General features: G+C 35.5%; 2 protein-coding genes across 3 annotated transcripts in view; one reads left to right on the forward strand and one right to left on the reverse strand.

Annotated features, from left to right (window-relative positions):
* Positions 1-162: 162 nt before the first annotated feature.
* LOC140754947 (uncharacterized) lies at positions 163-19,027 on the forward strand. The gene is made up of 11 exons (XM_073090106.1): positions 163-550; positions 2,394-2,528; positions 3,992-4,414; positions 5,263-5,782; positions 6,680-6,833; positions 11,339-11,391; positions 12,747-12,863; positions 13,982-14,097; positions 15,573-15,668; positions 17,419-17,589; positions 18,734-19,027. Exons 1-11 carry the CDS (start codon positions 428-430, stop codon positions 19,022-19,024), a joined length of 2,199 nt encoding a protein of 732 aa, XP_072946207.1. The 5' UTR covers positions 163-427; the 3' UTR covers positions 19,025-19,027.
* A 6,574-nt stretch (positions 19,028-25,601) lies between these two features.
* LOC140755219 (uncharacterized) overlaps positions 25,602-27,800 on the reverse strand; it is a 42,223-nt gene continuing 40,024 nt past the window's right edge. For both annotated transcript variants that reach the window (XM_073090431.1, XM_073090432.1), the window contains 2 exons: positions 27,341-27,443; positions 25,602-26,679 (listed from right to left, as the gene is read on the reverse strand). In XM_073090431.1, coding sequence (XP_072946532.1) covers positions 25,780-26,679; positions 27,341-27,443 — 1,003 coding nt within the window. In that variant the 3' untranslated portion in view covers positions 25,602-25,779. The remainder of the gene's footprint in view (positions 26,680-27,340; positions 27,444-27,800) is intronic.

Raw genomic sequence — 27,800 nt, forward strand, 5'->3', positions numbered from 1 at the left:
AGTCTGACAGCAGATGACAACCAAGGTTACTTTAGTTGTACAACCGTACATCTGAGTTACCATAAATAAATCCATAGACGTTCATATTTTATTCAATAATAATAATGATTTTTAAATTGTCACAAAATCACAAAACTATGCAAAAAGTAAAATAAATATTGAATAGTTATTTCAGGAATTATGTAATTTTTAACTTATTTCTCAATTAAATATGTACCTGCTCTGCTTTATTCAAATATAACGTAACAAATAATACGAAACATAATTTATAGAGGGTAGGTAGGGCCAACTTTTCAAATGAATATAATTATTATGATTTTCGTTTTGATGAACCATTTTTGCAACTTTTTTGTTTTTGTGGGTAAAAATATAACTTAAACTTGGATACGGAAAGTACCTGCTTTGTTATTTATTGCGTATATTGGGAATGGGTGAAGACTTAATTATGGATATGGAAGATATAAACTTTTCGATGACAGACCTCGAGAGGAGGACCTATAGATATTTGCAGCAGCTCGCAAAATCATTAGGCTTACCGTCCAACGTAAAGGTATTTATATTTTTTACTAGCTGACCCGGCAAATTTTGTACCGCCTCAAAATCTATTTATCAAATATATTTCATATAAAATATACCGGACTGATTTTAAAAATTCTTTCACCATTCGAAAGCTATATTATCCACGAGTAACATGCCTTTGTAGCTTTTGAGCCTATTCATTACAATCAAACAAAGTGTTCCTCTTTATGATATTAGTATAGATATCTACAGTGTTTCACTCTTCTTTTTTGTAATATTGAAATAAAAAACGAGCATATTGCTCGCTTGTATATTTGAAAGTGGTAAAACCCTTTGTGGTTCGACTCCGGCGGCACCACCGCCACACCTATTTCTGCCTAATAACAGCAGTGTTAGGCGCTGCTGCGATACGTTTTGAAGGGTGTGGTAAGGGAGACAGACTTTTCCGAGGCGTTCCAGCTTAGTCCTCAGGGGTAGCAGCGCGTGTGGCCGACCTCAGATAGGAATAGCTAATCCTATATGGGGTTGATTACAGATGTCACTGGGTGGCAGTAGCCACTTACCATCAGGTGGACTGCATGCTCGTCTGCTACTCCTATATTATAAAAAAAATAATAAGACAGACACATGAAGCAGTCTTAACTTAATTATCTTGGGTTACAAAGCATATGTAATCGGCCTCAGATAGAACTCTTCTTTATGGAGTTGGTTACAGAAGGTAAGTGATAATCATATGGCAGTAGCCACCTACCATCAGGTGGACTGCATTATTTTCTGCTTTTATCACACCTCTTTTTGCTGTAGAATCTGTAACCAACCCTACCAATATTAAAGTGTGTCTCAATATTACTTTAATTTAGGTAAACTAATTTGTTTTTATTTTGTTTTATTATTTTCAGTTTTTTTTATATACATGTTTAATATAATTTTATTTATTAAGAAATTTTAGTAAATAAGTTCATAATTAAGTTTGTATTATAATTTGTTGTTGTTGCTTAAATTCTTGAAATAAATAATCTATCTATCTATCTAATTCAACTGCGGAGGCATCATTAATCTATGTTTTGTCTTTTTCTTCTTTTTATCATAGAAATTGTAGTAAATATAGTATCATAGTAAATTAGTCCACCTAATGCTATGTGGCCAGTGCTGCCCACAGACATCTATAATCAACTCCACATTTATTTATTTATTCTTTATGAACCTTACAGAAATGTAAAGGCACAAAGGCGGACTTAATGCTATATAGCATTCTCTGCCAGTCAACACACATGTGATTACAATAATATTTGAGGGTGGTTATAGATGTGTCTACCCCTAAAGACTAAGTTCGAATGTCTTATATCATGTCTCCCTTACCCTTCAAACCTGAACACAGCAGCACTTAATACTGCCTTTGGATTGAAATGACAAAAAAATCTCCTACTAAACTTTCCTATTTTAATTATTAGTCTATAATAATTATCTATCTATTTATTAGTAGAATATAATGTGTTAAGATCATAACAGCGTTTAACACTGAAGTACCTCTGGACTCAAACCACAAATAATTCTAGTAATTCCTCCCTTTAAACTAATTATTTATCTATATATATAAAAATTAATTGCTGTTTTGTTAGTCTCGCTTAAACTCGAGAACGGCTGGACTGATTTGGCTAATTTTAGTTTAGAATAGTTTGTGGAGGTCCAGGGAAGGTTTACAAGTGAATAAATATGAATGTATTTCATAAATAAATTCTGAGGCGGTACAAAGTTTGTCTGGTCAGCTAGTACATTAAATAATTTCAATGTATATAGGCATAATCATTAAAAAGAAACTATAATTATAATTGAAAAGTATAATATCTATAGAATTGTATTTGTTAACATTACAGAAGGTATATCTAATATATCTCATCCATGCAAAGAAGTACAAATCGGAGAAGGAAGTGAACAGCATCATACATCATGTGAAGATGGAGCGACAACAGGCACAAAGCAGGAAGAGACATCTTAAGAAACATTTACAGGTAGTTTCCTAATCAAACAAACATTCACATTATAGAACGGTACTTACACTGGTTTAACAGAACAGTTTCAAGTTCGATCCCTGTCTAGACAGTGTGAAAATGATTTAATAAGATTACAGTTCTGGGTCTGGGTGTTTATGTATAGATCACCAAAACACGCAGGCACCCAGGCACGCACGTCTGAATTTTCAAAGTTATGTGCGTATTAGGAATTAATTATCACTTGCTAAATGGTGAAGGAAAACAAGGAAACCTGCTTACCTGAGAGATTTATAAATAAAAAGTCTCAAAGGTATGTGAAGTCTACCAATTCGCACTTGGCTAGCGCGGTGGACTATGGCCTAATCCTTCTCAGTATGAGAGGAAACCCGTGCCCAGCAGTAGGACAGTAATGGGTTGTTGATGAAGATCAATGTAAGAACTGTAATCTGAAATTCAATATATATATTTCTTATTGAAGCTTGAGCCCTTGTCAGGTCAGTATAATGACCACCATTACCATTTAGGCCATAATAGCACTTGAAAATGGGCATTCAGTCCATCTGAAGTTAAGTGGACAATGCACCCATGTACATAACAAACTTCACATGGAAAGAATATACCTCATTACTATTTTAAAATATTTGTTTATATTACTATTGACGTTAAATCGAGCATGCAGTCCACCTGATGGTAAGTGGCTACTGCCGCCCATGGACATCTGCAATCAACCCCAGATAGGATTAGATATTCCTACCTGAGGTTGGCCACAGATGCGCCGCTACCCTTGAGGACTAAGCTGGAACGCCTCGGAAAAGTCTGTCTCCCTTACCGCACCCTTCAAACCAGAACTCAGCAGCGCTTAACACTGCTGTTATTAGGCAGAAATAGGTGTGGCGGTGGTGCCGCTGGAGTCGAACCACAAAGGGTTTTACCACCTCCAGAGAAGTCTAAACTAGTTAATAGGGCTAAGTTGGAATGCTTTGACAGAACAAAGAAGAGTTTATATATTTGGTAGAGGGCAGGAATTGGAATATGATGCTATTGAACTACATGTTGGGTCACTCATAGACCTTAACATTACTACTTACTTACTTACTAATACTTAGGATTATTTTTTTTTTCTATAAAGTACCAAGTGAGTAATAGGTACTTTATATTAATTACGATCTAGCCTAATTTAAGACTCATTAGTCTTAAATTAGATTACTCATTAGTAATCCTATGCTAACTTAAACTGCTAAATAATCATATAATGAAGGTGGCGTCCTCTTACACTGCACTTCTTTGTTTTATCACATAAGGGAGTAGACATATTGTTCTTGTGTTCTATAACATTATAGAACACAAGAACAATATGTCTACTCCCTAAGTGAACATTCACTTATCACTATTTCACTAACACTACACTGTGTCATGTCACAAGCTCAAATAAATTAAAATAAATATTAAAATAAAAATAAATTTTCCATTCTCCATTTCAGAACAGAGAAATATCCTCAACGAACAAATTGTGCCAATCTCCACCTATCTCAAACACACCGAAACGGCCAGTGCATGGTGTGGTACGATACAGTCCGGACTTACACCACACATATGTGAAATGCAACCGGCAAAACATTGGCACAAATATTGGACCAATGCCACGACCAATAACCGCAAGTGATCGAGTTTTACGTAGTTTTAATCTCAAGTCTTTAAGAAAGACGTACGGAGCGGTGAATCTAAGTAATCCGAATGTTAGGAATCAGGCGACGAGTCCAAAGGAAAGAATTCAGATTGTAGCGGGACGGATGGCAGAGGTTAATGTGACTAAGTGTTTGGAGAGACGACATCGACCAAGCATTCTTGGTGGTAACTCGTTTGGTGTGAGGAATCAGAAGAGATACATTATTGCTCATAATGAGGTAAGTTTGTTTTATCTTTAACATAATTTGTGTATATTTGACTAATGTCTACATTTTTCTTTTATAATATCTGTAAATATTATATTGTATCAGAGTAGATGATGGAGTCCTTCAAATAAAGAACTCTTTAATCATTCAATATGGATATTTTCACTTATTGGACATTGGACATTTCATGTATTTATTATATAGAAGTAGCGAAGGAACATGCAGTCCACCTTTTAGTAAATGGTCTTTGTATCCCATTGACCGCAATAATCAACCCTAGACAGGATTAAATTGCTATCTGAGGTCAGCCACAAATACATTGTTATCCCATAGGAATAAGCTACCCCTCATATAAGGGTCTCTCTCCCTTAACCAACCATTCAAACCAGAACACAACAGCGCTTAACACTGTTATAAGACAGAAATAGGTGTAGCATCTGAGTCGGTTCTATTATCTTCTACTGCAATACAATACAATTAAATTATTGCATATTTTTTTAGAACCAAGTTAAGGCTCATTACTTGCACTTGGTTTCCTTCTTCCTTTTATCCCTTCTTCCGCATAACATATTTGTTTCTTACGTTTCCCTTCTTACTTCTGTTACGCCATTTACACAGGACATGTCTGTTATGTATTTATGTATATACTTTCTTTATGTGTACACTCTCTCTCTCACGATCTCATATTTCTTTAACTCCATCCCAAAGGATGTCTGAAAGAAATCACTTCTAAGCGATAAGGCCATTTTTTTGTATGCTATCTCATTTATTGTTTTATATGTATCTTATATTTGGTATACAAATGTAGAGTGGAAGTTCTTGTTAAATCTGAGTAAATAAATTAAATTTCATATTTTCAGGATGTAACCGCCCCAATGCCAAAACGTCAACGTGCACTAAGTGGCATATACCCTCTAATACCCCCAGAGTTAGAGTATAACGTGAACACCATCCAAGGAGTCAGGCTTCGACATACTGATGGAAGACTCTCCACAATAAACGCATTAGTCCAAAAACGAAGCTTACCAGAGCGTTTCAAACCTCCAAAACATAATGAGATAACAATACAAGATATATTTGGAAGTATCGATATTAATTTAAACGATACGGACACACCAAATTATTTGCAACCGTATCCAAATATCGGTCATATCGATATGACAGCACCGATATCGGAGTACAGAGATGATCAAGACAGATGTTCGGTGTACTACCATAAGAAGATTCGGTCTGAACAAGTGAGGTATCAAAGAATGAATTGTAGGGAAGGTAAGGAGGAGTTATTGCCGAAAATAAACGATGCCTTCAGTAGATTTAGCGGTGTTTTGAACAGAGATGTATCACAGCCATTGTTTATACAAGTCGGTGAGCCTGATGTGTGTAAGTATGTCTTTTTGTAGTTGATTGTGGAAGGGAATGATTTTCGAATGTACGTCTGTATTCAGAACGCTATACAGTGTAAATGACTTGGTGGATTTTTAACATATGAGGTTTGGTTTGATTCGTCTAACCATGTGGGTGTAACCACAGAAACCAGGCTTTGTGGTCACTCGTCATTATAACTGTCTGATACACAGTGAGTACCCGGTTCGATTCCTGGCGACGAGTATCTTCATGATGAATTTAGGTTTCTTCTGGGTATGGATGTTTGTATATCTGTCTTTGAGTGTGCCTTCCTGATTACAGGAGAAAAACTAGTATAGTATTATTTATTTTTTATTTTATTTATCTATATCTGCTTTATAAAAACAGTATTCAATGATAGGATTAGATTCCTCCCTGTAGTCGGCCATGAGTGCGCCGCTACCCCTGAGAACTTAGCTAGAATGCCACGGAAAAATATGAACCAGAACATAACAGTGCCTAACACTGCGAGTCGAACCACAGAGGGTTCTACCACGTTTGTGGGTAGGTGGATATTTGTCTCTATACATACGTCACTACTGTCATAGGTGACTGACGGTGAGTCAGTCTGTGCGCGACCGTCGGCCCGAGCGGACGTGTTTCTGAGACAAATGGTATTGATATCAGTGTCTTTAAATGGTTTGAAGGGTGTGGTAAGGGAGATATACTTTTCCGAGTCGTTCCAGCTTAGTCCTTAAGAGTAGGGTAGGAATATCTAATCCTATCCGCGGTTAATTACACATGTCCACGGGCGGCAGTAGCCACTTACTATCAGGGAGACTGCATGCTCGTCTGTTATACCTATATTGTAAAACAAAATGTAATCATAAAAATAGTCTCGAATCTATGTAATAATTATATTTATATTTCCAGTGCCACCATACTCAGGGCGGAATATAGCCAACAGCCATATGCTAGAGAGCCTCTACAACTTCAAGACAAACTTGCTGACCAATGCACCGCTGCTTCAAATAGCAACCACGGCTAACACCAAGTGTGTTTACAGCACCCCTGTTATCGCCACCGCGTGAGTATAAGTTATTTATTTATTTATATATTTATTGTAAAAGTAAAACAAAGTTATATTACAACAGGGCAGACTTAATGCCTAATGGCATTTTCTACCAGTCAACCCTTGGTGATTGGAGAGAATTATATAATATTAAACACATACACATAACTATATTGTGATAGATTTGTAAATATTGAGTGGGAGACATCAATTAATTTAGGATATTTATTGAAAGTACCCTACTACCTACCCTACCTATTTTACTATTCATCCCTACTATAACTCCTCACCTAAAGGTTGTCTGGAAGAGATCGCTGGTTAGCGATAAGACCGCCTTTTGAATTGTCTTTTAAATTAGTTATCTATTTTTATATGTATCTTCTTTTATTGGGTACAATAAAGAGTATTGATTTGATTTGAAAGTAGTGGTACCTTATAACTACTCTGGTGGCACCGCACACCTATTTCTGCCTCATAACAGCAGTGTTAAGCGCTTATGTGTTCTGGTTTGAAGGGTGAGGTTATTGAGACATACTTTTCTAGCTTAGTCGTCAGGGGTAGCGACGCATCTATGGCCCACTTCCAGAATTAATCACATACATATGTTCTTGGCGGATTACCATCTCGTGGAATGCAGACTTGTTTGCTTTTTGATGTGAAACATCTATAGCCGCACGTAAAACCGATTTCTGGCGTGGCGACGCATGCCGTGGCGACGCGTCGCCACGCTATACGATGGTATATATATACAGTATATATGCAGTAGTGTGTACGGTGTGGCGACGCGTCGCCATGTTCAATCGAATTCAATAAATAGTCATCGTTATCTGGAAAAAAATCGTAATATTTTATTTTATCATTATGGCATATTTAGTTCCTATCACAATATGTTCTTTTCTGCATATTACTGCTGCAGCAGTGTCCTTCGGCAGAGTTGGTGGTTCTCGGTGATTTCAACGCTCATCATGTTGATTGGCTGGGATCCCGGACCACCGACTTTGCCGGGAGATCTGCATATGACTTCTCCTTGGCATATGGGCTCTCTCAGGTCGTACCTGGTTTCACTAGGGTGCCTGATGTAGAGACCCATACTGCCTCTTTGCTGGACCTACTGCTGACTACCCATCCGGTGGACTACCAAGTAATGGTCAAGGCTCCCCTTGGATCCTCTGACCATTGCTTGGTAAGTTCGACTGTGCCCTTGTCGTACCCCGTGGAGACACGTCCCCCCGGGAGACGACAAGTTTGGCATTACAAGTCAGCAGACTGGGACGGATTCCGGGAGTTCCTGGCTTCGTACCCGTGGAGGCAGCTATGTTTCGTCTCGGGTGACCCTAGCTCGTGTGCTGAGTCTGTAACCGACGTGATACGGCAGGGTATGGAGTGTTTCATTCCAAACTCTGTCGTGTCCGTCGGCGGGCGGAGTCAGCCCTGGTTTGGTGGGTCTTGTGCTAAAGCGCTAAGCCTTAAGCAGGAGGCCTTCCAAACCTGGGCATCAGCACACGCTAGCAAGGACCCAAAAACCCCCGAGCTCCGAACCGCGTTTAATGCTGCCTCCCGTTCAGCGAAGAAGCATATGGCCAAGGCGAAGTCTAAGCACATCGGCAGAATTGGCGAGCGGCTACTTGGTTACCCCTCCGGGAGTCGAGCCTTCTGGTCGCTGGCCAAAGCTGTCGAGGGTAATTTCTGCCGGTCTTCACTACCGCCCCTGCGGAAACCAGATGATTCTCTGGCCCACACGGCAAAAGGGAAAGCCGATCTTCTTGGTACCCTCTTTGCCTCAAACTCGACTCTTGATGACACAGGGGCCACACCGCCTACCATCCCGCGGTGTGAGAGCTCTATGCCGGATATTCGCTTTACGCAGAAGGCTGTCAGGCGAGCTCTATTGTCCCTCGATATCAAGAAGTCGAGCGGGCCAGACGAAATCCCCGCAGTGGTGCTCAGGACGTGCGCTCCCGAGTTGGCTCCCGTCTTAACGCGCCTATTCTCGCTTTCCTACACCACAGGACAAGTACCGTCTTCGTGGAAGGTTGCCCTTGTACACCCTATTCCCAAAAAGGGTGACCGCAGCGACCCGGCCAACTATAGGCCTATAGCGATAACCTCCTTGCTCTCAAAAGCTATGGAGCGTGTTGTAAACACGCAGCTCCTTAGGTACCTGGAAGAGCACCGGCTGATCAGCGATCACCAATATGGTTTTCGCAAGGGCCGATCAGCTGGTGATCTTCTTGCGTACCTCACTCACCGTTGGGCGCAGGCTGTTGAGAGCAACGGGGAGGCATTGGCCGTAAGCCTGGACATCGCTAAGGCCTTTGACCGAGTCTGGCACAGGGCCCTTCTCGCGAAGTTACCATCTTACGGTCTTCCCGAGAGGTTGTGCACATGGACAGCCAGCTTTCTGTCTGAGCGGCATATTAAGGTCGTAATTGACGGGTGCTGCTCAGACACGAAGCTCATCAACGCTGGCGTGCCCCAAGGGTCTGTATTATCTCCCACGCTTTTTATTCTGCATATCAATGATATGCTGCTAAAAATCGGTGGCATTCATTGCTATGCAGATGATAGCACGGGAGATGCTGTGTACACAGGCCGTGCGAACACCTCTCGGACATTCGTGGAAGAAAGCAGAATCCGACTTGTGTCTGAAATCGAGAACTCTCTGGAGCGGGTCTCGGAATGGGGTCGTCTTAACCTTGTTGAGTTCAACCCCTCGAAGACACAAGTCTGCGCGTTTACCGCTAAAAAAACCCCATTCGTCATAGCGCCTAAGTTCCAAAGTACCCCGCTCACCATTGGTAAAAGTGTAGGGATCCTGGGAGTCGACATCTCGTGCGACGTGCAGTATCGGAGTCATTTGGAAGTTAAAGCCAAGTTGGCTTCAAAGAAACTGGGCGTCCTAAACAGAGCCAAGCAGTACTTCACTGGGGGGCAACTCCTGCTGCTTTATAAAGCGCAAGTGAGGCCCCACATGGAGTACTGCTCGCATCTCTGGGCAGGGGCACCACAATACCAACTTAACCCACTTGACTCCGTACAGAAACGCGCGGTGCGAATCGTCGATGACCCAGTGATCTCTGATCGGTTAGAACCCTTAAGCCTTCGGAGGGACATAGGTTCCCTCTGCGTGTTCTACCGACTTTACAATGGTGAGTGTTCTGAGGAACTGTTTGATCTGGTGCCTACGTCGCCTTTCCTTCATCGCACCACTCGCCGAAGGATGAAGTTCCATCCACATCAACTGGACCCGTGGCGGTCCTCCACGGTTCGGTTTAATAGATCATTTTTGCCGCGTACGTGCAAAATGTGGAATGAACTTCCTCCTGAGGTATTCCCTCAGGACTATGACATGGGGCTCTTCAAGAGGGGTGTAAAAAGAGCTCTCCTTCAAAGCCGGCGATGCATTGGCGACTCCTCTGGTGTTGCAAATGTCCATAGGCGACGGTGACTGCTTTCCATCAGGCAGCCCGTCTGCCTTATCGTTAGGTTACATATAAAAAAAAAAAAAAAAAAAAAAAAAAAATACTTTTACAAAATAATGTCGATGTTTCACATCTGCCAGGCGTCCCGTGACGGCTCACATTTTTTTCTTCAGAATATATTAAATGTGCACCCATACATATGCCCTTAGACCCATCGATCCATTTAAGGCCTTACATTTGTGAAGCTTTACGTCAAAAAAAATATTTTTGGGAAGAAATCTAATTATTGTCTTGTGCATTTTAAAAACTTGTATTTCGAAGTAATGTATGTCATGTCATTATGAATAAAATAAAGAGATTTATCATTATTAATTTTTAAACCGATAATAATATGTTTAATACATTGTTTTAACTTTGCATGGTGCGGCTTTCAGGGCTTATAAAACACTGCTTTCTTACTGTGCATAACTTTATATGTCTACACACTATCTAGTAACCAAATAGACAGCTAATAATTTCTCATTAAGTTTACAAGTTTTTTAAGCAATTTTGATTTTGTGTTTGGCTGGAATTAAATGAGAACTGACTTAAATTGCGAATCTATTTGGTTAGTTCGCTTCTAGCTTGATCCTTGTCACGTTTTTTCTTAACTTGTCTGATGTTATAAATGATACGACTGAAATTCGCTTTACCATAAATAAAAAAAATATTTTTCGTCTGTTTAAGCTTTCCAATGCTTGTCATATTTTTAATTTTTTTTTTGAGTGACGTCATAACCAAAATTAATTTTACGCTTTTTGTAACTCGCGATTCAATAGCATCCAAAAGTCCATCTTCAATAAGACAAGCGCTTAAAGAAGTTCAGCTACTATAAGTCTAGCATCTAAAGAAGTCCAACTTCTATAAGTCAAATGTATAAAGAAGTTGAACTTCTATAAGTCAATTATGTAAAGAAGTCCAACTTCAGTGAGATGCATAACTAAAGGAGATTAACTTCTATACATCAAACCACCTTGAGAAGTTTAACTTCTATAATAGTACAAGACAGGTTAGTAAAAACGTAGCATATATAATATGTGAACGCATGCATGTGTGCAGAATGGCGCAGCAACCAGCCACGCTTGTTCCCACTGAACCCTTCAACATGCCACGTAAGATCACGCTTTACCTTTTTTGTTTTCTTTTTTCTTAAATATATTAACCACTACTAAACACATAGATTAGTAAAGATTACTCACTCCTAACTAGAGAATGTACCCAGTTTTGAGAATTGAAATACTTGCGTAAAAAAGTTTTGCCACGTCTCCGTGCTAAAATATCCCTAAAATATTTGAAATAATTATTTATTTATTATGTAAATTCATGTAAATTACGCAGTATTAGTTATTTATTCGTAAATTTTCTCTAAAAATGTTTTTATTTGTCAAGAATTCAAAAAAAGAACTTACGATAATAAGCCATTTGTGGCTTCATTCAATTTCAAGGCGGCGAAGTATCTTTACTAATCTATGACTAAACATAGATTAGTAAAGATTACTCACTCCTAACAAGAAAATGTAACCAGTTTTGACAATTGAAATAGTTGCGTAAAGAAGTTTTGCCACGTCTCCGTGCTAAAATGTCCGTAAAATATTTGAAATAATTATTAATTTATTATGTAAATTACGCAGTATTAGTTATTTATTCGTAAATTTTCTCTAAAAATGTTTTTATTTGTCAAGAATTAAAAAAAATAACTTAACTAATAAGCCGTTTGTGGCTTCATTCAATTTCAAGGCGGCGTAGTATCTTTACTAATCTATGCTACTTAAGTATCTGCTTACTAATGCACTACTACTAACATAATTGCAAACAATATAGATCATTAAACAAAAAATAAATAAACAAGTGTAATTAATTTCTAATACAAAAATACTTTGAAAATCAGAAGTGATTGCCTGATTTTGAACCTTGGACCCCTCGATCAAGAGGCCGAGATTCTTAACCACTAGGCTATCACGACTCTGAAAGTGCCATCGTCACACGTATTTCTGCCTAATAACAGCAGTGTTAGGCGCTGCTGTGTTCCGGTTTGAAGGGTGTGGTAAGAAGACAGACTTTTCCGAGGCGTTCCAGCTGAGTCCTCAGGGGTAGCGGCGCATCTGTGGCCGACCACAGATAGGAATGTCTAATCCTATCTAGGACTGATTACAGATGTCCATAGGCGGCAGTAGCCACTTACTATTAAATGCATTGCATATTCGCTTAAAACACATGAACTAAGAAATCAAGCAGTAGGATATTGATTTACAAAATTTCACTAGTAATTTGTTTGTTATAGTCCGCGCCCAACTGCTAGTCTAGTCCGCTCTGAAGTTGCGAGCAGGTGTAGTCATACAATTTGCTATGGCGACGCGATTCATTTCTATATTCAGAGCGGACTAGCAGTTTTACGCGGATTATAATTTTTATTGTAATAAATTTAGTATTATTTATTTTCTATTCATTATTTTAAATATATTTTCAGCGTGCGAGCCGGATAATCAATATCGTTGCAGCCATGATATAGAGATGCCTCATCTCTACGAATTAATTAAACAACCGGATCATGATTTCTCACTTCGCAGCCTTGGGTATAGGGAAGGTAATGTTTTAAAATACTTACTCTGATCATAGATTAGTAAAGATGACACATTCCTAACAAGAAAATGTAACCAGTTTAGAGAATTGAAATAGTTGCATAAAAAAGTTTTGCCACGTCTCCGTGCTAAAATGTCCCTAAAATATTTGAAATAATTATTTATTTATTATGTAAATTACGCAGTATTAGTTGTTTATTCGTAAATTCTCTCTAAAATGTTTTTATTTGTCAAGAATTCAAAAAAAGAACTTACTAATAAGCCGTTAGTGGCTTCATTCAATTTCAAGGCGGCGAAGTATCTTTACTAATCTATGACTTTGATTTAAAGAGTTCTTTGTGGTTCGACTCCGGCGTCTAAATAGTTAAATAAATTTGAAAGTGGTAGAACGCTCCGTGGTTCCAGAGGCACCACCGCCACACCTATTTCTGTTATAACAGCAGTGTTAAGCTGCTGTGTTCTGGTTTGAAGGGTGTGGTAAGGGAGATATTCAACCACACCCTTCCAACCGTAACCTTAAAAAAGTATGTACTTTTCAGAGGCGTTCCAGCTTAGTTCTCAGGTCATCTATGACTGATCTTAGATAGAAATCTAATTATATTTGGGGTTGTTACAGATGTTCATTGCTAAGTGAAGAACTACCATCAGATTGATTATATGATCGTTTGCTATTTTGATCTTCAAAATTTCAAAGGTTTAGATACATGTACTAAACACATACTATTTTGTATAGATATGTTTTTTTTTATAATATAGGAGTAGCAGACGAGCATGCAGTCCACCTGATGTTAAGTGGCTACTGCCGCCCATGGACATCTGTAATCAACCCCAGATAGGATTAGATATTCCTACCTGAGGTCGGCCACAGATGCGCCGCTACCCCTGAGGACTAAGCTGGAACGCCTCGGAAAAGTCTGTCTCCCTTACCACACCCTTCAAACCGGAACACAGCAGCGCCTAAAACTGCTGTTATTAGGTAGAAATAGGTGTGGCGGTGGTGCCGCCGGAGTCGAACCACAAAGGGTTCTACCACCTTCAAAATGTTTCATTATAGATTGTCAGTAGTTTTCCTAATATTCTTTATACTGTTATAAAGATGCATATATAAGAAATTTGGTTATAGTTTCAGATGTAAGCACATCGACATCTTCATTAGACACATCGCAGTCACAACCTGGTGGGTCAGTGACCATACCGGAGATGGTCGAAGATGCTCTGGAGATCATAAGCCAGGATGGGGTAAGACACTATCTTATATATAATATTCTCGTGTCACAATGTCAGTTACCGTACTCCTCCGAAACGGCTTTACCGATTTTCACCAAATTTTATATGCATATTCAGTAGGTCTGAGAATCGGCTACTATCTATTTTTCATACCCCTAAGTTATAAGGGTTGTTCACCCTTAACATTTTTTTTTATTTATAAGGCAACACAACGTTTGCCGGGTCAGCTAGTAGTTTTATAATTTTTTAACTGAGCGTAGTAACGAAAACGGAAAGTGTAAGGTATTCCTTAAAATTAAAAGAGTAACAGAGCCGATTTTGATTAAAACAAACTATCTATCATTCGATTTTTGCCAATAATTTAACAGTTTTATTTAAAACTAGCTTACCCGGCAAACTTTGTACCGCCTCAGAATCTATTTATGAAATATATTTCATACTAACTCACCTTTTAAACCTTCCCTGGACTTCCACAAATTATTCTAAACTAAAATTAGCCAAATCGGTCCAGCCGTTCTCGAGTTTGCGCGAAACTAAAGAACAGCAATTGATTTTTATATATATAGATAACAACATTTTGCTAGTGCACAATTTGATGATGTCCCATCAAATAAAGTTTTAAAGGTGTTAGAACCCTCTGTCGATTCCGGCGGAACCGCTGCCACACCTATTTCTGTTATAACAGCAGTGTTAAGCGCTACTGTGTTCCGGTTTGAAGGGTGTGGTAAGGGAGACAGACTTTTCCGAGGCGTTCCAGCTTAGTCCTCAGGGGTTGCGCATCTGTGGCCGACGTCAGGTAGGAATATCTAATCCTATCTGGGATTGATTGCAGATGTCCATGGGCGGCAGTAGCCACTTACCATCAGGTGGACCGTATGCTACTCCTATGTTATAAAAACTGGAAAACTCTCAATCTGTAATTCAAGTGTTGCTAATTCTACAATATAAATTAGTATGTATTAGTCTATTTAATATAAAAAATCAGTCATGTGCCAATTCAATCCAAGAAATAATATTAATTAATAATAATTGACAAATTGTACGCATCTCATAGACATACACGAAATATATGGAGTAGATTTTTTCAAAACCTTTTTTGCTTTTTTCAGGATAAAACATACACGAAATATATGGAGTAGATTTTTTTCAAAACCTTTTTTGCTTTTTTCAGGATTAAACATACACGAAATATATGGAGTAGATTTTTTTCAAAACCTTTTTTGCTTTTTTCAGGATTAAACATACATGAAATATATGGAGTAGATTTTTTTCAAAACCTTTTTTGCTTTTTTCAGGATTAAACATACACGAAATATATGGAGTAGATTTTTTTCAAAACCTTTTTTGCTTTTTTCAGGATTAAACATACACGAAATATATGGAGTAGATTTTTTTCAAAACCTTTTTTGTTTTTTTCAGGATTAATAGACATACACAAAATATATACAGTTATTTTTTTACAATAACTTTTTATTTGTTATTTTCAGGATTACATGGAGCAGATAGGAATGGATTTGAGGGTGCAGTGTGTACTGTGTTCTTGGGCTGGACCCAAGATTATACTGGAGTTTCACATACGAAAGGTATCATGTAGCATATGCACATAATACGTATTGCATAATTTGCATACGTATTGCTTTCGAATGATTTTAAATAAAAGGCCACAAAAAATTGTTAATACGAGAAATGTTTAAATAAATGAATGGCGGTAACTTAACTACCAAATTAATATTAAAAAAGTATGTATTTTCTCAAAATTGAAGCTTTTTCATTTAGTTTGTCATTTATCATTACTTCCCAGAATTTCATCCTTATAAGCATCACTATCAGATAGTGGAATAATATAGAGGATGTATTTTTTTCAAAATGAACTCGTTCGATTGCCGACTAGGGAAAAAGATATTTAAAAAAAACTAATGATGCAGTTTTAGTTTTTATCAAAATCGGCCTCGTAACTCCTTTCAGCATTTTTCGCTAATCCTTATATTTTTGTATTTTGGCTCTGAAGGCCTATCTGAAAAATTCACCCTGTATACAGGGTGAATTTTTAAAACGGGCCTTCAGGGCCAAATCCGAAACTATGAGGATTACCAAAAAATGCTGAAAGGAGTTACGAGGCTGATTTTGATAAAAACTAAAACTGCATCATTACTTTTTTAAAATAACTTTTTCCCTAGCCGGGAATCAAACGAGTTCATTTTGAAAAAAAATACACCCTTTATATTATTCCACTATCTGATAGTGTTGCTTATAAGGATCAAAATCTGGGAAGTAATGATAAATGACAAACTAAAGGAAAAACCTCAATTTTAAGAAAACACATATTTTTTTATATTAATTTGGCAGTTAAGTTCCCGCCATTCATCAATTTAAACATTTCGCGTATTATCAATTTTTTGGCTCAATGTTTCAAATCATTCGAAATGGACGTTTTGTTCTTCAAGAATTTATATTTTTATGTCCGACTTAGTTAAGGTTACTTTGGTCCTACCATTATAATAGATTTAACTTGCTATGGGCGGAGTTTCGTTTCATACAGATGTAAAATTGACAATTTGCGAGAATGTCTTTTTCGAGTCAAATCCGAGTGATAACTAAACAAAGAGATATAGAAAATTATATTTACTGTTTAAACGTAGTTATAAACAACAAACAATAACAATTTACTATTTAATCAATTATCTATTTTTATTAAAAAATAAATCCTAAAAACGGCGGTAATTTACTTGCCAAACTATTACTTTCTCATACTAAGCCGTATGTCACGGTTATAACATCGAATAATTAGTTGATTAAACAACAAATTCATCAATGGTATGACTTCCGTATGTTTCTAAAGAATTACATATAAATCATTTGTTATGTATAATCCTTAAGGATTAGTATAGCAATGTATGGAAAAATATGTATTTTCTTCAAAATTTTCCTTTTCCTTTAATTTGTCACATAACATTACTTTCCAGAATTTGATCCTTATAAGCGACACTATCAGATGGTGAAATAATATAGAGGGTGTATTTTTTTTCAAAATGAACTCGTTCGATTCCCGGCTAGGGAAAAAAATATTTTAAAAAACTAATGATGCAGTTGTAGTTTTTATCAAAATCGGCCTCGTAACTCCTTTCAGCATTTTTCGCTAATCCTTATAGTTTCGGATTTGGCCCTGAAGGCCCGTTTTAAAAATTCACCCTGTATATTGAATACATATAAAAATATGTATGGTAGGTCCGAGATATTCTCAAACACTACTGATCCGATTTTAATGGATTTTCGTTACTAGTACTGTATAACAACTGCAATTACATATAAAACATTATGCGTTATAAATTTCAGGAGCACCCAACCCAAATCCTCAAGTTGAACAACGGGGAATCCAACGTGGTCCATACACTGGGCAGCTTGGCCCACGGTCGACTCTGGCTCGGCTCAGTACTGGAGCACGATACCGCGTTGTATGTGCTCAGTGTGAAGTGCGAGGAGGATTGCTTGATGGCTACGTTAACTGTGAGTTTGTTTACTTTGATTTGTTTTTATAACGATGGCATTAAAAAAAGAGAATAATTATAATTTAAAAAAAAAAAGACAAACCCGCTGAGTTTCTTACCGGATCTTCTCAGTAGAGGTCGCGTTCCGATCCGGTAGTAGTTTAAGAAAATATTGTACCTGACAATTTGTAAGTGCCGTCGTTGGCTTATACAAAAAAAAATATGTAAATAAATAACGAGCAGACGAACATGCAGTCTACCTGATGGTAAGTGGCTACTGCCACCCATGGACATCTGTAATCAACCCCAGTTAGGATTTGATATTTCTGCAAAAGGTTAGTTACAGATAAGCTGCTACTCCTGAGGACTAAACTGGAATACCTCTATAAGAATGATGGAGAATCTATCTAGAATACCCAGATAATATCAAACAGGTGATCAAAGTCGAATAAATCTTGGTTCGACTACAAAGACAGCACTATCACATCTATTTCTGTAATAACAGCAGTGTTAGGCGCTGCTGTGTTCCGGTTTGAAGGGTGTGGTAAGGGAGACAGACTTTTCCGAGGCGTTCCAGCTTAGTCCTCAGGGGTAGCGGCGCATCTGTGGCGGATGTTAGATAGAAATCTTATTTGAGATTGATTACGGATATCTATAGGCAGCAGTAGCCAGAAGCAGTATACTGGTTTCTCGTTTGCTTCAGAGTTGAATAATGTAGGATTTCCCCCTGAAATTTTCTAGTTTATATTAAACTAGTGAGAAGACTCAAAATGACTAAACCCTTTGAGTTAGTGACATGACACAGTGTAGTGTTAGTGAAATAGTGATAAGTGAACATTATAGAACACAAGAACAATGTGTCTACTCCTTTATGTGAGAAGACAAAGAAGTGCAGTGTCAGAGGACGCCACCTTCATTATATGATTATTTAGCAGTTTAAGTTAGCGTAGAATTACTCATTAGTCTGCAATTAGGCTAGATTGTAATTAATATAAAGTACCATATTATTCACTTGGTACTTTATATATACAAAAAAATAAACAAAACCTTTAAATTCGTTAAAATTAGGTTTGTTTTAATTTAATGATTCTATGATAACTCATATTTTTCTTCTACTTAAACTCGATTGAAAGGTGTAAATTAAATTCCTAATTTCTTTACAGGCTCTATCCTCGGACGTAATAGAGAAACACGGCAAAATAATAATATACAACAAGGTTACAGGAGAGCCCTACTCTTGGGCGGGGGACATTCCGCCCTTACCGCCCAATCTGCCCTACGAGAATGACGTCACTTGCCTAAAAATAGATCTGACTAAGTTAGACTTGCTACCAAACAGTGCGAACTTGAAATTGGTTAATAATGAGTTGGTTCTGAAATCGCCGACTAAAGTGGTTGTAGGACAACCGGAGCTGAATGATATACATATTATATTGTTTGTGAGGATTTCTTAATTGGGGAAGATAGGGGGTGTTTGAAAGGTTTTTGGGGGTTCGTTAAAATAAGGGATGTTTTTTGATTACTGATTAATCTTGTTGAGGTGCTGTATAAGACTATCGTCAAAATAAGGGATGTTTTTGATTTGACTGATTTTTGTTGAGGTACTGTGAGAGATATAAGACTATATTTTTAATTTTGTTCCTATATTTAGAGTTTAAAATGGTATTTAAATGAGTTATTAGTAACTTATAAAGTTCCATGAAAGGAAACTAAGGTTTTCCCTTCTAGAAAATAAATTATGTGATTTTAAGACATTTTGTGGTAGTCTACGTAGGATTTGTGATATCCCTAAAATAATAAAAGATAAGTAAATTTTGTTAAAATTCTTTCAATATTTTTTCAACTTATTATATTTGCATCTCATGTATGTTTTATTTATAAGGTTATTAAATTATTAACCTATTACGGAGAATAAATTATTTGATTTTGATTTTAAGTCAAAAAGGTCTAGATTTAAATAGCGAGGATTTTTTTTTTTTTTGAATTACTTTTTGATGGAAAACGATTAAAGTTGGTGTATTATAGTCGTCACAATTTAATAGGCCCATTTTGACACATGCCATCGCTAGGCTCTAAGCATGTGACATACAAATCGATAACCAAAGAAACCGAATTTTACGACAAATCGATTACGACCATACATCGTATTGTATAAATTACTTAATATTTTGTAAACAGAATATTTATTCTATTATTTATTTATCGTCGTTTTATCATTCACTAAGAAACAAAGTTTTGATTATTTTACTGTTATTATAATGAAAAAGGGGTAAATAATTCGTTTTTGCTAATTCTAAGTTTCGATTATTTGAAAGATAATCAATTATGTTTTTTTCCGAATGCTTTGAAGCCGCAAGTTCTAACCGTCACGTGGTCGTAATCTGCCTACTAAAAAGTTAGTTTAAGATATTAATGACATTGGGATGGCATGTGTCAAAATGGGCCTATTAAATTGTGACGACTATAGTTAACATGTATTTTGTTGTACTACTATTTTATTTTTTATATATCTTACTGGTGTTGATGTTCAATTGCTGATTAAAGTTCTAACATCTTATTATAGTAAGATATTATTTTTAGAAACTTTGTTACTCAATTTTACTTTTTTTACTACTATTAAGTAATATACTTTTTATATCAAACATGAAACAGTGTGTTAAACTTTTGCTAATACTTAATTAGACTAACCTTATATTTGTTTTCTATAATATTTTATTCTTTTTTAATTCTTAATTAGTTTTAAGTCGTTGATTTCTTGTTGATTTTTTGAACAGTTGATTAGTTTTATGATTATTTTGATATAATTTTTTTTTAGATTTTATTTATATCATTAGTGATTGTTGATTATCTACATTATCTATAAGTTCCAAATGTCTTTTTTAAAACTCATTTTTTTACGTTATGTTAAAGTTCCAAATAATGTTTTTGAAGGCTCATTTTGTTACGAGATGTTTAGAAGCACATGTTTGGAAACATGTAATGTACAAATTGACCTGAATTTATTTTTGTTTGAAATTACATTTAATTCATTCATTATATTAACTTTAAAAATGGCCTTAAGAGGAGAATTCATTCAATTCATTAACCTCGAAAATGCCTTAAGTGGAAAACAACTGTTATAAATTATAACTATTAACAAGGTATGTATATTACAAGGTACACATATTACATACCTGTTATATTATATAACAGATATGTAATAAATAATGGTACATGTTCCTTTTTACATGCACTAAAATTACACAATGTAATGTGTAAAATACAAAACTTTTAAATGTTTTAGTGATTAAAAGACATAGTTTACGGGCCTGTTATGTAGAATAACAGGATTATAATATCTTTGTGTATCTTTTTCTTTTGTAGAATCTCCATCGGATTTTTTTTATTTTTTTTATTATAACCAAATATAACAAATAGTTTTTTTAGTTATAAGGATTTCAAATTAAGTGCCATAAACCAGTATTATTTTTTGTAGTTTTACAATTTTGATACTATATTTTTGTTTTTCATTCCCAGTTTTTTTGCTTCTCCTCATTTTATTAGGTTCTCGTAAGTTTTGATAAAAATATACACTGAATTATGTGATTTCATGTGCCATGAGATATAACCGATTTGTTATATGCCATAACAAGTTTGTTATATATTACAGCTTAGAATGTTGAAAACATTACTTAGTTCGTTGTATTAGTATTTAAGGAGAACGTTGATATTGTTAAGACTAAACTAAAATAAGACTAAAAAACTTTTTATACCACTAAATGCCTCGAGTTTTGACTTTTCTCATTTTACTTGCAAAGTTGATTGAAAAGTAATAAAAACTTAATAGCAAAATTATTTTTTATTTTTAATAGAAAGTAATAGCATCTCTCCTGTCCCTGGATTTATCATGTTTTTCTGATTTTTTTTTTAAATATGTTATTGTTTAATAGTAAATAATAGTAATTAGAATAAATACGATGTTGTTTTTTTGGTTATCAAGTTTAGCAAAGTTGAATATAATCTTAGTTTTTAAATCTTTTAACAAATTTAAGGGAAGAAAAATAAATGTTATCACCTTCTTAGAACCATAGTTTGTGACACTTACCATCAGAGGGGTTGCATGATCGTTAGTTACTTCAATCGCAAAAAATTAAACAACTTTATTCTTCAAAATGGAATTTTATTAAAACCAGAAACGGCATATTTACCTACAATGAAATATTGAAACGTAAAACTTAACTAAACCTTCGCATAACAAAAGACTAAGGTTCTAAGGGTGCTGGACATTTTTGGCATACAATACAAGCGTGTAAAAATATCATAGTCTCACTTTCCTTTATGCAAGCTCCTTTCGCCTTAGCCTATCTGACAGTCTTTCATATACTTATACATACTGTGCGCATTTTAATAACAGAATATCTTTATAATTAAATAAAAATATAATTAATAATATAAAGCGCGTGTGTACTACACACATGAGAAGTTACACTTCTTTGGGGTAATTAATAAAATATTTTCAATACAAACTAAAATTGTATTAAGTAAACGAGTAAAGGATGGAAACATTAAGAATACAATTAAATATACACTTTGAAACAAATGAAATTTTATTAATTTAATTAAACTAACAGTCAAGTCTATACTATAAAAGTGTTTCATAGTCATCTTTTGAACCATTAGCAAAACATTCGCAGACTTATATTCTAGTAGATAATTATTCAAGTTTTAAAGTAGATGGCGTTAGTTATGATCTAAATCCAATAACTTATGTGTTACATCGGCATATGCACCTTAATTCCGCTTAAAAATATATACACCATAAGAAGTATAACTTCAGTAAAGTAAGTAAGTAAGTTTATATAAACATATAAATTGCTTGCATATGAATAACTTCACAAGTTTAGTTATAGCTTAAAAATAACATATTTTCACTATTTGCTTAATTAATTATATTATTACTTATTCAGTAAATTTTATAACACAATTTACATAAAATTATAATATTTCTTAAAATAATAAATAATCTTAAAAAATAACAATATTTAGTAATAATGAAATAATGAGGTTAATAAAAGCCGTATTTTGAAGAAATAACATATCATTTTAAGTCTAAATATTTTTTCTACATTATTATTTAGGTATAATCGAACTATTATGCATATTTTCCTATATTTCGGTTACATTTCTAAAAAAATCTACAGTAGTATTGGTTAGCCTAAAACGAATTCTAGAAATAAAATACAAGCTTATAAAATTAAAATGGCCATAAGAAAGTACAAATAAGATTTGTTTTTGATATATTGATTATCATGCGATTTATCTAATGCTACTACAAATTATTCAGTGTGCTGAAATTTCTAGGAAGTATGCATTTGGCACTACAAGTGTATTATTTAAACAGATTTTTATATATTGGATCATTCATATTAACAAAGATACATATTAGAGGGATTAATAGTTATGTACTATTTACATAATATTTTATTTTTAGTTATACATATTTTCTTGCAGATGCAGATAATGTACCTACGGGGAGACTCGACTTACGTTGAGTTTTGACCAGAGCGTGAATCTTTTACATTACGAAAATATTGGAACATGTTCGCCGTATCAGACTTCCATTCTAGTTTAAGATTCTGACAAAGTAATTGGTAAACCCATAGATAAGTAAAGATTACTTACTCCTAACAAGAAAATGTACCCAGTTTTGAGAACTGAAATAGTTGCGTAAAAAGTTTTGCCACGTCTCCGTGATAAAATGTCGCTAAAATATTTGAAATAATTATTTATTTATTACGTAAATTACGTAAATTAGTTATTTATTCGTAATTTTTCTCTAAAAATGTTTTTAATTGTCAAGGATTCAAAAAAAGAACTTACTAAAATAAGCCGTTTGTGGCTTCATTCAATTTCAAGGCGGCGAAGTATCTTTACTAATCTATGGGTAAACCATACCTGTGATTTCAATTAGAAAATCAATAGTCTGTATCATTTACAACAAAATAAAAAGGGGCGAAACAGTACCTTCACCTTGACTGATTTTGGTAAAACCCATGTACATTTTCGTACTATTTTTATTGCATTATTTTTGTACGCTTTTTCGAATTAGAATAGTATAGTCCGCGCCAAACTTTTAGTCCGCTCTGAAGTTGTTGCACGCAGGTTTAGTTAGCATATACTCAGTAACGTAAGGGCACACTAACGCAACTATGTGCCCGCGGGCGAAACCCATTTCTATATTCAGAGCGGACTAGGAGTTTGACGCGGACTCTACTGTAAATAATGAAATATATATTGTACATATGTTTTTCAATATTAATAAGTTATAATTTTCGTACTGTGTAAAATTAAACGAAGTAAGAATACAAGAGAGGGATTATCAAACCATTTTTCTGAAAAATAGTTCGTATCACCTCCCTTGTTCGAAACATAATAATTCTATTAATAAAATATTAAATTAAATAAAAAATAACATGCATTTAAAATATTATTATACAAAAATTATACTTAACGAGTTCAATAAATTTAAAGTAAAATTTATGTATTTTGTACATAGTATATTATGTAAAAGTATGACGTTCAGAAAGAAAATCAATCAAGCTCTACATAAATATATAAATTGATTCCATAAGTATTGTAATCCAAAATTCGAGATTTGATATATTTTTTCTCGCTCATACAATAAAACAGCAATGATAGCCTAGTGGTTAAGAAACCCGGCCTCTCGATCGAGGGGTCCGAGGTTCAAATCCCAGGCACGCACCTCTGATTTTCAAATTTATGTACGTATTAGAAATTAATTATCACTTGCTTAAACGGCGAAGGAAAACATCGTGAGGAAACCTGCATACCTGAGAGATTTATAAAAAATCTTAAAGATATGTGAAGTCTACCAATACGCACTTGGCCGGCGCGGTGGACTATGGCCTAATCCTTCTCATTATGAGAGGAGACCCGTGCCCAGCAGTGGGACACAGTAATGGGTTGATGATGATGATGATGATACAATAAAACAATTAGTAATGGGATCAAATTGAATTACATTTTTTACGGAATCAAATTATTACTATTGTAAAAACTATAATACCTATATAGGATAAAACAATAATATTATAATTTAAAAAATAATACACAATTAAAACTAAAACATGCAGTATAAATAAAATAAAATTAATAATTTGCCACATAACGCTCCATTAACATATATATTATGCCTATTAATATAATTAATGTATTATTTTTATTATTACTATACATATTATAATTGAGATCTTGATTACAACGGTCTCAACAGACACTACATTAAAGGCATATTTAATTATATTCGAATAATTATTAATTATTATTTTATTATTATGGATTTAATCTTTTTAATATCGACGACGAATTGGCAATAACTCGTAACTCAAAAAACGCTACTTTACATAAGAAGAAACGCTACTTTAAAAAGACATAGAACGTATTGCCACTTTAATATTTTGCTCAATTTTGAACCTCAGGACCCAGGTCCTTAAGCTCTTAAAGGTCTTAAGGACGACCTGTGATACGTCATTTTAAGTCCAAATATAAGTGCAAAAATGGCTTTTCGTAAAAAAAAATGAGATACGAGTTATAGTTACTACATCGTCGATATTATGGTGGTACCACATTTCGTAAGATATATAAAAATGTTATTATAACGTTATTAGGCCGTCATTAAAATATATAATAGACTTATTCAAGCCAAGCCATTTTTCTAAAATAAATTCAATTTATACATTTTTTGAAATAAATGAAAGTATGTATTTCGCATACTATACATATTTTTGATGTGAAACATCTATAGCCGCACGTAAAACCGATTTCTGGCGTGGCGACGCATGCCACGCTATACGATGGTATATATATACAGTCTATATGCAGTAGTGTGTACGGTGTAATAAAATCGTAATATTTTATTTTATCATTATGACATATTTAGTTCCTATCACAATATGTTCTTTTCTGCATATTACTTTTACAAAATAATGTCGATGTTTCACATCTGCCAGGCGTCCCGTGACGGCTCACATTGTTTTTTTTTTATAAATCTGGAGGCACGGCAGTGCCTCCGCCAAGTCGAGCCATTATTATTTTTAGTGGAAATTTTCTGTAAAAACATATTATTTTAATAACTATGCGATTAAGCTGAAAATTATTTTCGCGCTAAATATTTTTTCCTTTTCCAGTTAAAATTCAAAGGTCTGCTATTTTAAACATCACTGTCTTTGGACAGCATTTTGTCTAATTTCAACTGTTCTAGTTGTAACTGTCGTCTTATCGACCCCAATTGGGTTAAAATACTAACGCTTTTACCTTCTTCATTCGGTAATGACTTAAGAATATTCTTCTGTACCACGGGCACCTTCCATTTATCATCCACGACGCGCATCGCTTCACTCAAATTCGATTTCTCGTGTTCAGAAATCGATCTCGGTTTGGGCGAGTGCCGTAAAATCGGTATCGGTAATGGATCGTCCTTTAAACCGATTTTTAGCTCAGATCGGTTTTCCTTACTCGATTCTACATCGATTTTAGAACGACTGGTTGTATAATCGATTTTGTTATAATTCTTACTCGATTTTGCCCTATCGATTTTGGATCGATTTCCTTTACTTTCGACAACTTGATCTCTAGAATCGGTTTCATAATCGATTTTGGAATCGATCTTATCGAGTTTGCTCCGATCGATTTTACGTTCAGTCTTCGGCCGGTCGTGTACTAATGCTTTTTCGACAACAACATTTCTATTATCATCATCTGAATCGGTATATTTTTTTCTATTATACTCTTTGTCAAGTCTATTCGAGTTTAGAGCTTGTCTCGTCGGGTTCAAATTTCGTCGTAAGTAACTTTCGACGTCATAATTAGCCGAGAAAACGGAATTATCAGGAATATTTGTCGAATATGGTACCCGTTCTGTTTTATCATCTGTTTTTGGGTAGTAGAAGGGTAGTTTTGAGGGGTAGGTGTCGCTTTTCGATGTTTGCGGGATTCGTTTGACGTTCGCGCACTCTAAGGTTCTCGCTCGTAGTAACGATTGGTGTTCCAAGTCTATCTCCTGTTGTAGTGTTGTTCGTTTGCGGTCGTATTCGATTTCGTCGTCTTTTATCTGAAAGGACATTAATTTTAATTTAAATATAATAATGAAAGATGTTCTGCTTACCCCTTTACAATGCGATTGTGGAAATAAATATTATTTCCGAAGTTCCAAGTAGTTGTCCTTCAACTTTCCTAAAAAGGATACCTACAAAAACTTGAAATAATTCATGTGACTGACAGCTACTTAGTAAATATCTATAAAGTAATAACGAAAGTACCTAGGTAATTGGAAACTGACTTGCAAAGCGTTCCGGGTTCCATCCCCGGCCAGACAGATATCTGAACCAGGGGCGGCTTAACCTATAGTGCAGGGTGAGCAATGCATACTGGCGCTAAGAGACAGCTAAGAGCATCGTGTTGGACCATCATGGTACAACAATGATGTGGCAGAAGCGGCCAGCCAGCGCGGTGTTATCAAACGCGAGCGCTCTATGGGCGGCTTCTTTATCGAACATTTTGTTTCAACTCGAAATAAACCTTATTTCAGACCTTGTTACGACGGCAAAGTTAATAGTTATAGCCGCTTGGGGGTCAAGTCTAGGGAGCGCCAAGGTTTGTTTGCAGCACTACACGATATCCCTAAGTGATAAGGGTTATCACCCTTAACATTTTTTTTATTTATAAGGCAACACAACGTTTGCTGGGTCAGCTGGTAAGTATATTCTCCATACCTTCCGCGTGAAGCGATGTTGTCTATCCGCTTCCCTCTCGTGAGCAGCTCGTAGTGTCCTCAACTGCTGTTCTAACCTCCTCATCTCCGCTTGCTCCAGCATCCTGCAAACACATTTTATTACCACAAATTTCAGAAACCTGTCAATAGACGGCGTTACTACATCCCGCACAGAAACGCGTTTTATTACAACTCTCAGAAACTCGTCGATAGATGGCGTTACATGTATTCTGAATCACGCTATCAAAGTTTTCTCAAAGTAGGACTTAAATATGCGTCTATAACTACGATGTATATATGTATTGTTTGTTGAGCATTTTTCGTTATTCCTTATATTTTGGGTTCGGCCATCGACGCAACTTTAATAGATCCTGTATACTAGTTGCGTACTAAAAATGTCAAAAACCAACTGTCCCCAGCGTGAAGTCTAGCATTTCGGTAGAAGTATGGATATCGGCTGA

This window comes from Epargyreus clarus, unplaced genomic scaffold (assembly GCF_041222505.1).
Source record: "Epargyreus clarus isolate Ecla_fem2 unplaced genomic scaffold, WU_Ecla_fem_2.2 ptg000032l, whole genome shotgun sequence".
NCBI lineage: Eukaryota > Metazoa > Arthropoda > Insecta > Lepidoptera > Hesperiidae > Epargyreus > Epargyreus clarus.

What these genes read in the sequence shown, in the direction of transcription:
- LOC140754947 (XM_073090106.1), top strand. Translation starts at nt 428, where the DNA reads ATGGGTGAAGACTTAATTATGGATATGGAAGATATAAACTTTTCGATG. An exon ending in GCTTACCGTCCAACGTAAAG is followed by an intron (nt 551 to 2,393) that starts GTATTTATATTT and finishes TTAACATTACAG; the next exon opens with AAGGTATATCTAATATATCT. An exon ending in ACATTATTGCTCATAATGAG is followed by an intron (nt 4,415 to 5,262) that starts GTAAGTTTGTTT and finishes TCATATTTTCAG; the next exon opens with GATGTAACCGCCCCAATGCC.